At 37.7% G+C, this 13,831-nt stretch overlaps 1 protein-coding gene across 3 annotated transcripts in view; it reads right to left on the reverse strand.

Moving 5' to 3' along the window:
- Positions 1-13,831, reverse strand: part of GOLGB1 (golgin B1) — an 84,814-nt gene that overhangs the window by 53,914 nt on the left and 17,069 nt on the right. For 2 of the 3 annotated variants that reach the window (XM_090277164.1, XM_090277181.1), the window contains exons 5-8: positions 9,377-9,505; positions 4,665-4,790; positions 2,455-2,577; positions 1,205-1,318 (exon numbers count right to left, since the gene is read on the reverse strand). In XM_090277164.1, the coding sequence (XP_090133290.1) occupies positions 1,205-1,318; positions 2,455-2,577; positions 4,665-4,790; positions 9,377-9,505 (492 nt within the window). The remainder of the gene's footprint in view (positions 1-1,204; positions 1,319-2,454; positions 2,578-4,664; positions 4,791-9,376; positions 9,506-13,831) is intronic. The other variant, XM_090277173.1, reaches the window with a different exon arrangement.

The following is a 13,831-nucleotide window of genomic DNA, read 5'->3' on the forward strand; positions in this document are numbered from 1 at the left end:
GACATAAAGTTCAAAACGCTGGTGATAAAGATGCTCACAGGCTTGACAGATATGCTTAAGTACAGCAAAAACATAAGGGAAGAAGTGAAGGCTATGCTAAATGAAGCAAAGGAAAATCCACACAAAACCAATGATGAAGGGAAGGAAACCAGGGTTCAAATCAATGATTTGGAAAATAAGGAAGAAAAAAACAGTCAACCAGTGCAGAACGAGGAAACAAGGACTGAAACAAATGAGGGGCAGCTTAGGTACCTCTGGAACAACTTTAAACGTGCCAACATCCGAACCATAGGGCTGCCAGAAGGAGGAGAGGAAGAGCAAGAAATTGAAAGCTTGTGTGAGAAAATAATGAAGGAAAACTCCCCAAATTTGGTGAGGGAAATAGACATAGAAGTCCAGGAAGCACAGAGAGACCCAAACAATCTAGACCCAAAAAGGACCACACCAAGACACATCATAATTAAAATGCCAAAGGTTCAAGATAAAGAGAGAATCATAAAAGCAGCAAAATCAAAGCAGAGAGTTACCTACAAAGCGGTGCCTATTATACTATCAGCTGCTTTCTCAAAAGAAACTTTGCTGGCAAGAAGGGACTGGCAACAAGTATTCAATGTGACGAAAAGCAAGGACCTACAATCAAGATTACTCTATCCAGCAAAGCTATCATTTAGAATGGAAGGACAGTTGAAGTGCTTCCCAGACTAGGTAAATCTGAAGAAGTTCATCATCACCAAGCCATTATTATATAAAATGTCAAAGGGACTTACTTAAGAAAAAGAAGATCAAAACTATGAACATTAAAATGACAACAAACTCACAGCTATCAACAACTGAATCTAAAAAAATAAAAACAAAATCCAACAAGGCAAACCAGAACAGGAACAGAATCATAGGTATGGGGATCATTTGGAGGGTTATCAACTGGGAGGGGGAAGGCAGAGAAATGGGGAAATTGTGTAGGGATTCAGAAGCATAATTGGTTGGTACAAAATAGACAGAGGGAAGTTAAGAATAATATAGGAAAAGGTGACGCCAAAGAACTTATATGCACGACCCATGGACATGAACTAAGGGGGATGGGATTGCTGGAGGGAATTGGGGTATTGGGCAGAGGGGAGCAAAGGGAAATATATTGGGACAAGTGTAATACATAATCAATAAAATATACTTTAGAAAAAGAAATGATAAGATCCTAAGGCAGTACCTGGTTTCTCTCTTCGGCAGCAGTCAGCTCCTGCTGCAGCAAGTCCACGACCTGAGCCCGGCCCAACAAGGCTTCTTCATGCTCTTCAAGCTTCCTCTGTAGCACCCTCAATTTCTGAGGAAAAAAAAAAACATTTTAGACATAATGTGCTAACCTATGAGCACTGTCATCAGCTTACCTTTCAACATGTCATGTAGATTTGTGCACTTAAGATTTTTGGATGTTGAGGATAATGGATGTTGAGGATAACAGATTAAAGAGCGGGACACCAGCATGCCATGCTCCCCATCCAGCAGCAAGAAAGAATCTCCAAAATGTCTCTCCACAGCACTGATAACCACCAAACTGAGATGCAAGCAAGTTCCTGAATTAGGGAGCCTTTTAATAATTAAAGAAAATGACACATATCTACTTTTTAAATTACATAGTCAATGTCTTGTACCTAAATAACATAAGTACATGTATTTCTCACTCATCAAAGAGAACATTCTCCGCAGGAAAGAACCATTTCTCTTCTAGTATCATGCATGGGACATGCACTCAATAAGCACTTGTTGAATGAGTAAATCTATGATACATGTGTATATTAATATTCTACGTTAAAAAGTGTTGTATTCTAAACCTATTTAGTAGTGTTTTCTGAAGGATTGCTTAGAACTTAGAAGATGTTTTCACTCAAAAACAATTAAATGGATCAATTATGAAAAGACCACTGGAGTGCCTTCAGGCATCACACTGCACTACACACTAAATAGAAACAAATACCTTTGAGTTAGTAGATGATAAGCTTAAAACAATAAAGCCAATTTTCAAAATAAACTCAATTAATTTTTAAAAAGATACTTATTTAATAAAGGATGTCATGGCTTCAAAATCAATCCTTTTCATCTTTAATTTTTGAAAGTTTAAAACTGGCTTCATTGATTTGAAGATTTGGATGAGGTTTTTAATGCACAGAGGTAGTATCTATGATCAGCAAACCAAAGAGAAACCAATTTCTGACTACCACATACATTTGCCCATTAAACTCAGCTTTTGAGTACCAGCAACCTGGTTAAAGACACAAGGTAAGGATAAGAAAAAAATAAATAATCAATATGCAACAGAAGGGAAGAACACCAAAAAGAAGCCAATTAGGAGCATGTTAAGACCATGTGAAGAGCAGTGGGTAAAGGTAAAAAAGTGGCTGTGACAATTTAATTAAATGTCAACCAAAATGACAGTCATTCTACTAAGTTTTAGCAACACACCTGTTGCATCTCTGTTTCCACATCTGCCTGGGTTACTAACTGAAGAAGCTCATCTTCATGAAGACGAACCTGTGTTTCAAAGCGGGCATCTTTCTCTCGGACCACTTGCTGCATGGAACTCAACTAAAGACACACACACCAGAGAAACTATACAAGTTATACTCCCCAAATATCACAAACAAAACTCAGAGACTATTCTCCAAAGACAGACACTGAAAATTGATAGACAATAGATTTTTAAATTAAATTTTGAATGTCATAGTTGATGACGTTGGAAGAGAGACAGGCCTACTATCAAATTCAAAAGTTAGCCTAAATATAAATTTTGGTTGAAAATTATATTTGCATGATTGCTAGAAATGTTTAAATATACAATAGGTTTATATTTTTAAAGTTTGAAGGAGATTAGAATATTAAACATAAAAAGTGAAGATTTCTGTTAAGCCCTAGACACTTCTTTCAATATCACACTCATGCTCAAAAACTTTCAATGAAATTCTCGTAAGTTAAACTTCAAACTAATGGATCTTTTATTCAGTATTCTCTGCAACTGAAGATATAAATCTTTCTAGATTTATTTTCAAAGAATTGCTTCTACCAAAGAACTTTGTGTGTTTCCAAACTCACACCACCTCCCCAGATAGCTATGTTCAGCTGTTTATTATTTGAAAGCTTCTAGATCACCCTCATTTGTAACTGACTTTTGATAAAATGAAATGGCAATCAATGGACTGACTGCAAGCCACTCAGTATCAGTGTTTTGTTGTGAGGTTTTGTGTGTGTTTGCACACACACAGGTATGTACCTGCTTATTCATTTCATTAAGATCTCTGGTTGAGCATGCCCACCAGTTCTTAGGATGTACATTTCACAATGGTCCTTGACTACTGCAGATTTCTCAATTTCTGACACCTTGAACTGACCTTGGCTTTCCTTCTAGTTAGGACAAAAATCTTCAAAATTTTTGTCATTATCTGAATTCTGACATCACTATGAACTTGGAATCCTGTGTTTCAAGTGTATAGGTTCTGGATTCCTTCATTAGTCAAACACATCTACACATCCTTTCCTGTAAATGTACCACATTCTTTTTCCTTTCTGACTTTGCTCACACCATTCTTCACAAATGGAATACCTTCCCCCACCCTGGCTAGACTATTACCTATCTATCACTATTTTCCCTAAATCTAACTTTTCCATGTAATCTTCCTTGGTTGTCACACTCAAAGTAACCACTTTCACCTCTCAAAATAGTTTCAGTCTGCATTGCTATTGCTATGCATTTACTTGGACTGACTTGCATTATGATGGATTTGTTAATGTGTTTATAAATCTGGCTTCCAATGTTTTAAGCCACTTGTGGGCAAATTCATATTTTGTATTTTTCCATCCTAAATTGCATATAGTTCTTGTATATAAAATGGACACAATAAAAGCTAATAGGTAAAAGTAAGGATTTCAAGATATATAATTTAAACTGTATACATAGCAGCAGACCATCCACACACAGAAGGCACCTCTAATACTGCAAGTTACCAATAAAGTGAACAGCTTATGAATAAGATTCACTACTGTACAAAGGTACTTCAGGTAAAAAAAAAAAATGTGTCAGGAGTCGAAAGCATTCCCAAAGGAAAAATATGGGGGTAGGTGGTCAAACTGAAAATTCGGAAAAATAGAAGGAGTTGAGGACACCAGTCCAAATAGTCTAGTCCCGGTAGCAGAAAAAAATATGAAGAATGTCACATACTAGTGCCATTTAATATTAAATCACATAACTTATATCACTTTCTCATTACATACTCATTAAGTAATCTTCTGATTATAATTTAATTTCCCAATTAAATTTTATTAAGGGAAAAAATGAACCTAATCATTTGTATTTCTTCTAGTTTATCTATCAGTCTCTTTTGAACTTAATATGAGCTCATTCCTAAGAGACTGAATCTCTGTGTGCTATTAAAATCAAATCTCTGGGCCTGTAGAACTAAGAAACAGATATCGATTAGGCTATGGCAAATTAATCAATGTAAATAATACTTCTAATTCTTCTGATATCATACCCTTTTAATTTCTAGTGTAACACTCTATAACTTTATACTTTCGTCCATTAAACTTAAAAGTGAGTGTCGAATTGACTTGGCATGTAATAACCGATTAGACTTTTGTGATTCTTCATCCTAATGATCACAAGGTATCATCCATCCTACCTGAGCAGCTTGCTCTGCCTGTATCTGGCTGAGCTGGGTTTGCAAAGTACTAATGAGGTCCTCCTTCTCTTGGAGCTGTTCCTTCATCACTGAAAATTTTTCCATCTCTGTTGAACTGTTATCAAACTGAAGACAAAGAAGGGAAAAATATTTATTTAATCAAAAGAATTAGCACTCTTAATTTTTTCACCTCCCTTTCTCATTTTCCCTTAAATACCTACCAATATCCTTCTAATTGACACTTAACACAAAAGGGAATTGCATGTACTGCAGTTTTGAAAAAATACAAACTATTTTTCAGAGGAAGATAGAAGCAATAACAGCCATTTTAAAATGTCTCTCACATAGAAAGAGACAGTACAACTACATAGCAAAACCAAAAACCCATAGACAATATTTGTAAACTAGGAAGGCAGTCCCACAAACCCCAAAACACAAGCAGGTAGGGACAATCCACCAAAAGGCACAAGACCTGCATGGTATTAGAGTCTGTGTGAAAGGAAGCAACAGAGAAATATCTGATGGCCTTGAGAATAAGAAAACCCCAAAAGAGCCAATAAGCACTCGTGGAAAACACAACTATCCAATCTTAGAACAGCAGCTGAAATTGGCAGGACTTGCCTATGGTCTAATATTGGATAAAGGCAAGGGGTTCGCAGTTAGAACTAACAGGCTAGAACAATCTTGCTCCTCTGAACTATCAAAACTGACTTAGTAGAGCTGTCTTCCAAGACATGGACCTGCACTGAAAAGATATATCTGGGAATGAAATAAAAATTGAGTAGAATAGGGATAACCAAAACAGAAAAAGAAAGGTCTATAACATGTGCTATATAACTCATTATTGACTAGTCATATGTGACTACAAAAGGCTTGAAATATGTCTATTGTGAAGGAGGTATTTAATTATTAACACTTTTAAATTCTATTTTAAATTTTAAAACTGAAAAAATATAGTATTTTTCCATTAAAAACAACTGTTTTGATATGAGTACATTTCACTTTACTGTATTATGTAAGATACTGTTGAACTGTCTTGCAAGTAATAAGTGTGCATGTTGTTCCTAGTGTTATAATAAACACTTCTCCTATCTATCTAGTTGGTGCCAATGGATTGATTCAGTGTGAATGATATCTTTTCTATGCATCTATATAACACTGTAATGTGTTTATTTGAATGATATATGCAGACAGCCTGAGTAACAGTTGATATCTGTGAAAATCATAACTGGTAATTAAACGGACACATAAATACTTACTATTTTAATTATAATTGAATTATTTTTCTAGTGCAAAAATGAATAGTCACTTTTTTTTTTTTTTTAATCCTTATCCGAAGGCATTTTTTTCAATGCCTTTTAAAGACAGAGGAGGGGATACAGGAAGGGAGAGAAACATCAATGCAAGAGAGAAGCACCATTTCATGCCTCCCTTATGCGCCCGGACTGGGGATCATATGCACACCAACCAAGAGTCAAACACGCAACCTAGGCATATGTTCTGACTGGGAATCAAAGCTGGAACCCTTTCGTTACTAGAAGATGCTCTGACCAACTGAGCCACAACAGTCAGGGCAGTATAGACACATTTTTAAGTTTAAAATGAAGTCATAGTGCTGACACACAGTTCATTCCACTCTACTTCTAGGGGTATTCTATTATGTGGGTACACCATAGTTGAAGTATTCATTTGTTGATAGACATATGAGCTGTTTCAAGTTTTTGGTTAATACAAGTAAAGCTGCTATGAACATTTAAAAAGTCTTTGTATGAGCATATGCTTTCCCATCTCTCACAGATGTAGTTTGAAGTTGATGTGCTTTTCAAAGTCAAATTATTCTCCTAAAAATAATGAACTAGTTTCTCAATGTAGATGCAAATACTAAAGGAAATGATGTTTCAACTATCAGTTCAGTAATTAGAAACCTTTTAGGTATGTTTGGAACAAGTTAAGTAAATGTATCTATTTTTGCAACTGGAAATTTTATAAACTCTAAACACAGTTAAATTATTTCTAATGAAAATATAGCATCCAAATTGAGAGATAATGTAAAATATACATGAAATTGCAGAGAGTGAAGGAAAAAGTGTAAAATAACAAAAATATTTTTTTTCTTTTCTTTTTCCAACTTTGAGTGACATTATGAAGAAGCATCAATCTAGTGCTTTAGCCTTAGCATCCAGCACAGGAGGTGGTGACAGAGCTAATGCAGAGGGAATGTGACTTAGTCGAAGTATCAAATTTACACCATATAGATTTACATATATTGGCCTACCACATCGACTGTTGAGTCAATTGCTTGAACATTCATAATGAAAATGCCCAGAAAAATAATATTAAAGGGGAGATTATGAAGAATAAGGATCCTCTGCTGTAAGGAAAGATAGGACTGGGTTTCCAGAAGCTGGGCTTTAAGGAGGCATACATGAGTCTCCTAGAGAGTATATGGTCACAGGGAGAGTGTCAAATAGGGCTCTGAAAACATTAGCAAGAGCTATAAACAGAATAACCATTATATAGTAGATGACCATTAAATAGCTGCTGAATTACTGAAAGAATTATTAAAAATATAGTAGGGTTGATGGCATGTGCCACAATTCAAAGGTGCAAAAAAAGGTAACTATTTCTAAGGAATTTCATTTTGCTTTTGAGCTCACTCAACAGAACAGATCTATCTTCAACTCATAAATGAACATAATTTAGTCTCTTCCTGTTTTAGCCAGTGCTTTTTAGGTATTATCTCAGTTGCTTCGGGATTTAATCTCAGCAAATGACATCTCTTTTCTCCTTCATTCTGATGAGCTCCTCTCCAGGGACTAAGTTCTTGCAGATTTGAGGCAGAGAGGTTTTGGCATCAACATACTCTGATCTAGCCTGTCTGAAATGGCTGGGCATCCTGCTGCAGTGAGGCTAAGTCCTGTCTGTTTCCAACTTGAACCCACTGTTGAAATGGTAGGCCTTACTACAGACTCCAGTCATATAGATCCCATATTTTGCAGCCTCCTTGCCCTGACTCCATGTCTCTCTAGTCTTCTTAGCATCTGTGCATCCCCCACAGTGCTATAAGAAATTTTGGACTCCCTAGATGACACACATATGCCACGGAAACCAGAGATCCTAGCATAAGCTTATTTGCCAGACCTTCCTGAAGACAGTTCAAATAAAACCACAGCTGGCTGCTCTGCATACTGAATGTCTGACTTCCTACCAGGGTTGCAATTTCCCCAGGCTATGTACTGAGAGACAAGAAAGCACCCTCGCTCCAAGACTGCCCATATCTCTCTGGCCCTCCACTTACCCTTTGTCCACTTTCTAAAGATTTGATTGTGGAGTAGGAGAAAATAATTTTTATATTATCTTGAAAGTATAATATTTTGAACATATTGGGCTAAATTAAATATAAAGTTAAAATTAATTTCACCTGTTTGTTCTTTACCTGTTATATGCAGCTACTAAAAATTTAAAATTATACATGTTACTTACATTATATTATTATTGGACAAATTATTATTTCAGATAGACCAAAGTGAAAGGAAGGAGAAAAGAAGCAAGAAAATCTTAGAAATCCAACTCTCATATCTTTGAATACAACACAGAAAACAACAGAAGAGACAGGTCTGTTAAGTCAAAAAAGCTTTCCTGAACCAAGACTCCTTTTATTATTACTTTTAAAAAATTTTCACCTAAGGATACGTTTATTGATTTTAGAAAAGGTGGGGAGGCATGGTAGGGAAGGAGAGAAACATCAATATGAGAGAGAAACATGAATCAGTTGCATGCCCCCCTACCTCAATTCATGCCACGACCAGGGACTGAACCTGCAACCTAGGTATGTGCCCTGATTAGGAATTGAACCCACAACCTTCTGGTGTACGGGATGGCACTCCAACCAAGTGACCAGGGCAAGACTTTTTAAAAGTTAAGAAAAACTGATTTTACACAAAAATAAGGAACATAAAAGAATCAAGGTCAAAGCCTACAAGTTACAATTAAAAAAAAAAAAAAACACTAAGAACTAAGGAGTGGAATGATATACTTAGAGGTTATAAAAGCATACCAGATGTATGTTCAAAAAACAATTCGAAATTACCCTCTTTCAAAAGGTGTTTAAAATTATGAAAATTATACAAGACACAAAAGAACAACATAAATCAGAATTAGAAAAACTCAGAAATTGAGGTGACAGAACTCAGGAAGAATTTGATATAAAAGAAAATAATTATTTCAGAAAAGAAGACAAAACAAGACGGAACACAAAAATAAACACAAAATAGAATGCCTCAAGTGAAATTAAAAAAAAGAGAAACTTATAAATGAAGAGAGATAAAAGGAATCGAGAAACACAGTGACAAATATTAAAGATAAATCAAAGATGGAACATACAGCTAGAAGAAGTCGCTAATGAAGAAAACAGACCAAATATAACAAACTATATAATTCAAGGAAACTCCTCTAAAGTAAAACTATGTGAAACTATATGTTGAAAGAGCATACCGGATATGTATAACGGTCAACTAAGAATGACAAACACCAATGTATAGTCTAGTAAAATTACCAGACTTAAGAAAGAAGGAAGGCAATGAAGGAAGAAAATTGATAGTAACATGGTTAAATATCTACTAGGCATCTAAAAAATGTATTTGTCATATAATAATCCAGTGGCCTTTAGTGAATTGTTAACTTAATGATCATGAGGTGACACACACCCCTACCTGTGTAGCTTGCTCTGCCCGTGCCTGGGTAAGCTGGGCTTGCAAACTGCTAATTAGTTCCTCCTTCTCCTGGAGTTTACGTTTTATCTTTTCTACTTCCATTTCTTCCTCTGTAGAACTCCTGTCATGCTGAAAATACAAGAGATAAAGTCATTTATTTTAAAAGATTACAGTTAATATATATTTGGTCTTTTGCTCTAATTTGCCCTATAAAACCATTTGATTATAGTTTTATCAAACTGATTGGAGTGAGAAATAACACCTGACCTAACAAGAAAGAAACCTAACAGTTTTCCAGTTTCAGTAGGGCCAAGTAGCTCCCACTAGACCCATCCTCCCTCAGGTAACAGCTATGAGTCTGAATAAAAAATAAAAAAGCTATCTGAAAATGAGGAGAGCAACCAAAAGCCAATGTACTGGAGGGGAGTTGACAGATGCAAGAAATGGCACCATATTTTCCATTTTTATGTTTTTTAGTCTCAGGGTAAAAGCAGTCAGTGTCATGCAGGACTCAAAAGAAAACTCAGTCTTATTGCCTTAAAGAACCAGAGGCCAAAACTGCAAAGTGAGGGGCAAAACATCATAAAAGAACCAATGAGAGGAAATCTAAATCTTTCAATAGACTACTATCTTCCCCCAAAGCCCCTTAGACTGAACCAGATTATGCCTCCCTATTAAATTCACATCCCCTCCCACAAATGAAGCTAGTCTCCTTATTGGAACAACACAGAATAATTTCATACTTTTTTCCACATAGCAGTTGGACAACTACTGAACGTTGCCATCATTTCTTCAACTATAGTTTGCACAGAATATCTAGTTCTATAATAGGTATACAACAATTGGAGGGCTGCTGTGACTGACTGCTGGAGCTTGAATCATTTAATCCAACCCTTTTATTTAACAGAGGAAGGAACTGATGTTGTCAAATGTTAATTTGTTTAAGGTCTCAGAGCTTTAAAAAAGGCAGATTATAAAATGGATAACTGAAAAATCTTAACATAGCAGAGGAAAGGAAAGTTAGAAGAAATAAAGCAACGTGGGAAGAGAGAAGTTGTTGCTACCTGACATCCCCAGACCCCGTGGCCCCCTACCCCACCTGCAGTTGTCTGGGAGATAACAGGATGTTTCAGGCTAAAAATCCCCTGCCTGCAGCTGATTGAGAAATAACAGGGTGTTTCAGGCTGAAAATAAACTAAACCACATTCTGCTTTGATCAGCCTGTTGCATCTGCAGCTGCCAGATGGCCAAATGCCCAACAAAGCTAACAAAAACCCCCTTTTACTTCCTCCTATAAAAGGAACCCCCTTTTCCCCTAGAAAGTCGGAGTCCTGACTACCCATGGCAGGTCTCCCCGCCTGCTGATTCTCCCAATAAACGTCTATTTTCCTGCTCGCTGTGTCTCAATGGTCATCTGAGCAACTCCATTCTTACACTACCACAGCTGGATGAAAAGAGACTTAACAGAGGAGAAACCAAGAAGTAAGAAGAGTCAAGATGAAGAACTTATATGAAAAAAATGAAAGAAACTTCTAAAATAAGATTTGAGAAATTCAATAAGGCTTTCAATGCAGGAAAAGTAATGTCTTCAGGGCATTAGACCCAATAAGAATGACTAACTAGAAGCTAACTAATTACCCCAAGGGTTGTGCCTAGAAAATCAATTAAAACCTAATTTCCAGACAAGAGAAGGTGGTGGAGGAGTGAGGGAAGGCTGCACTTGCTTGTTCCTGAGACCTGTCTGTAGGCTAATTGTGGACAGAGCATCTCAGTTAACATCTAGATAGATACTGGCAGAAATTGAGCCTTGGCACTGCTGGATTAGAGAAGACCATCCGGGAGTGACCTGTCTGGTGAGGATAGTGGAGGAGAAAGGGGCGAGACAGGGTTTCTGGCTGGCTAGGCTCCCCGAGCTGCAGCTGGCAGTGAGCAAAGATTTTTTAGTGACCCTAGGTTTCCCCAGAGAGGAGTTGGGAGGAGAGCGAGGCTCTTCCCACTGGCAGAGCCAGGAGTGGGTTGGGTGGCATCTGGCTCTGAGAGGCAAGAAACAGCAGACTGCTGTGTATGTATAAATGTGTTTTTCCTTTTTCTCTTTTGTTTTTTGCAGAGAGGGGAGGAGAGGCTAAGGGTGGGACGAGATTCTTGAGGAAAACAGGCGCAGGAGTGCACTCACCCACTCCCCAACCCTCACCCTGGGTCATGCGAGCATGCGCAAAGAAGTGCCCCAGTCCACCCGCTGGCACACCCCAACAGGCGCGAAACCAACTCACAGGCCAGCACACCCAGGCATCCCTGGCCCACCCCAACAGGCGCGAAACCAACCTACTGGCCACTACGCCCAAGCACCCCCAGGCCTGCCCCAAAAGGGGCACAACAAACCCATCTGCCAGCGCACAGAGGCCACCCCCTCCGCTGGAACAGGCAAGTACCCAGTTCACCTTGGATCCACCTGCCCCAGTGCACAACGGGTCAACCCACCCCTGGCCTGCGGGAGGGAGTGCACTTGCCCCTGGCTGAGGCCAAAGGAGGGTGAAGTGAACTAGGGGGACTTCGTAACAAGTTTTGGGCGCTGGCTCTCGAGAAAAAGCTGGGAGAGCAGCAGACTAGGTCCCAGAACAGAATTATCCCCAGTGCTATGGGAGAAATCACTTAAGCAGACTGCTCCCCACCAAGTGGCGCAGCTTAACAATTATATACAAGGTCACACCACAAAGGCAGAAAATGAAAGCAGATCAATCTAAGAAGCAGAAACAAGACCAGTGCCCAAAATGGGGAGGCGGGATAACAACCCAACAAACAGAAACAACACCCCAACAAAAGGAAAGGAGGAATTCCCAGAAAGAGGGATAGATGAAACAGAAGCAAGCAAACTATCAGACATGGAATTCAAAACAATACTAATGAGGAAGCTCAATGAACTCGACAAACTCAAAGAAAACTACAACGAACTCCAGGGGAACTACAAAGAACTCCAGGGAAACTACAGAGATCTCCAGGGACACTACAAGGAACTTCCTGAGAACTACACCAGAATAAAAAAGAACATAGAAACTATCAATAAGAACCAGGAAGAAATGAAGAATACAATTTCTGAAAAGAAGAAAATAGTAGAATCAATTAAAAGCAGGCTAAACGAAGCAGAGGATCGGATCAGTGAGTTAGAGGACAACGTAGAAAAAAATTCCCAGATAGTGCAACAAAATGAAAAAAGACTTAAAAAGAATGAAGAGGGTTTAAGATAACTGCAGGAAAACACAAAACAAAACAACATCCGTATCACAGGGATAAAAGAAGGAGAAGAAGAGGAGCATGGGATAGAAAACCTGATTGAAAAAGTAATGACAGGAAATTTTTCTAACTTGATGAGAGAAAAACTCATGAAAGTCCAGGAAGCACAGAGGGTCCCAATGAAGATGAACCCTAGGCACATCATAATTAAAATGGTAAAGACAAAGAGAGAATCCTAAAAGCAGAAAGAGAAAAACAGCAAATAGCCTACAAGGGAGCTCCAATAAGACTATCAACTGATTTCTCAACAGAGACAATACAAGTCAGAAGGGAATGGCAAAAAATGTTTCCAACAATGAAAAACAAAGGCCTATGGCCAAAAGTACTCTACCCAGCAAGGCTCTCTTTCAAAATGAAAGGTGAAATAAGGAGTTTCCCAGACAAAGGAAGACTAAAAGAATACATCTCCACCAAACCAGCATTGCAAGAGATGCTAAAGGGAATGCTGTAAGAAAAAGAAGAAAGAGAGGGAGTGGAACACAGGTACAAAAGGAAACGAATACAACACCTGTCAATAACAACCTTAAATGTAAATGGATTAAATGCTCCAATCAAAAGACATAGGGTAGTGGAATGGATATGAAAACATGATCCACATATATGCTGTCTACAAGAGACACACTTCAAAACAAAAGATTTACACAGACTGAAAATGAAGGGATGGAAAAAAAGTATTCCAAGCAAATGGACATGAAAAAAAAAAACTGGAGTAGCAATATTTATATCAGACAAAACAGAGTTCACATCAAAGGCCATAAAAAGAGACAAAGAAGGACATTTTATAATGCTTAAGGAAACAATCCATCAAGAAGATATAACCCTGGTAAACATGTATGCACCCAACACAGGTGCACCCAAATATATAAGGAAAATCTTAGAAGACTACAAGAAGGATATCAACAGCAACTTACTCATAGTAGGGGACGCTAACACCCCATTATCAACAATGGACAGATCTTTGAAGCAAATAAACATCAAGGATATTGAGGCATTGAACAACATTCTAGATCAAATGGACATAATTGATATATATAGAACTTTTCACCCCAAAGAAGCAAAATGTACATTCTTTTCAAATGCACTTGGGACATTTTCAAAGACAGACCACATGGTAGAACAGAAAACAAGCCTCAACAAATTCAAGAAAATTGAAATTATATCAAGGAT

This window comes from Furipterus horrens, unplaced genomic scaffold (genome assembly GCF_987537825.1).
Source record: "Furipterus horrens unplaced genomic scaffold, mFurHor1.1.pri manual_scaffold_1, whole genome shotgun sequence".
Lineage (NCBI taxonomy): Eukaryota > Metazoa > Chordata > Mammalia > Chiroptera > Furipteridae > Furipterus > Furipterus horrens.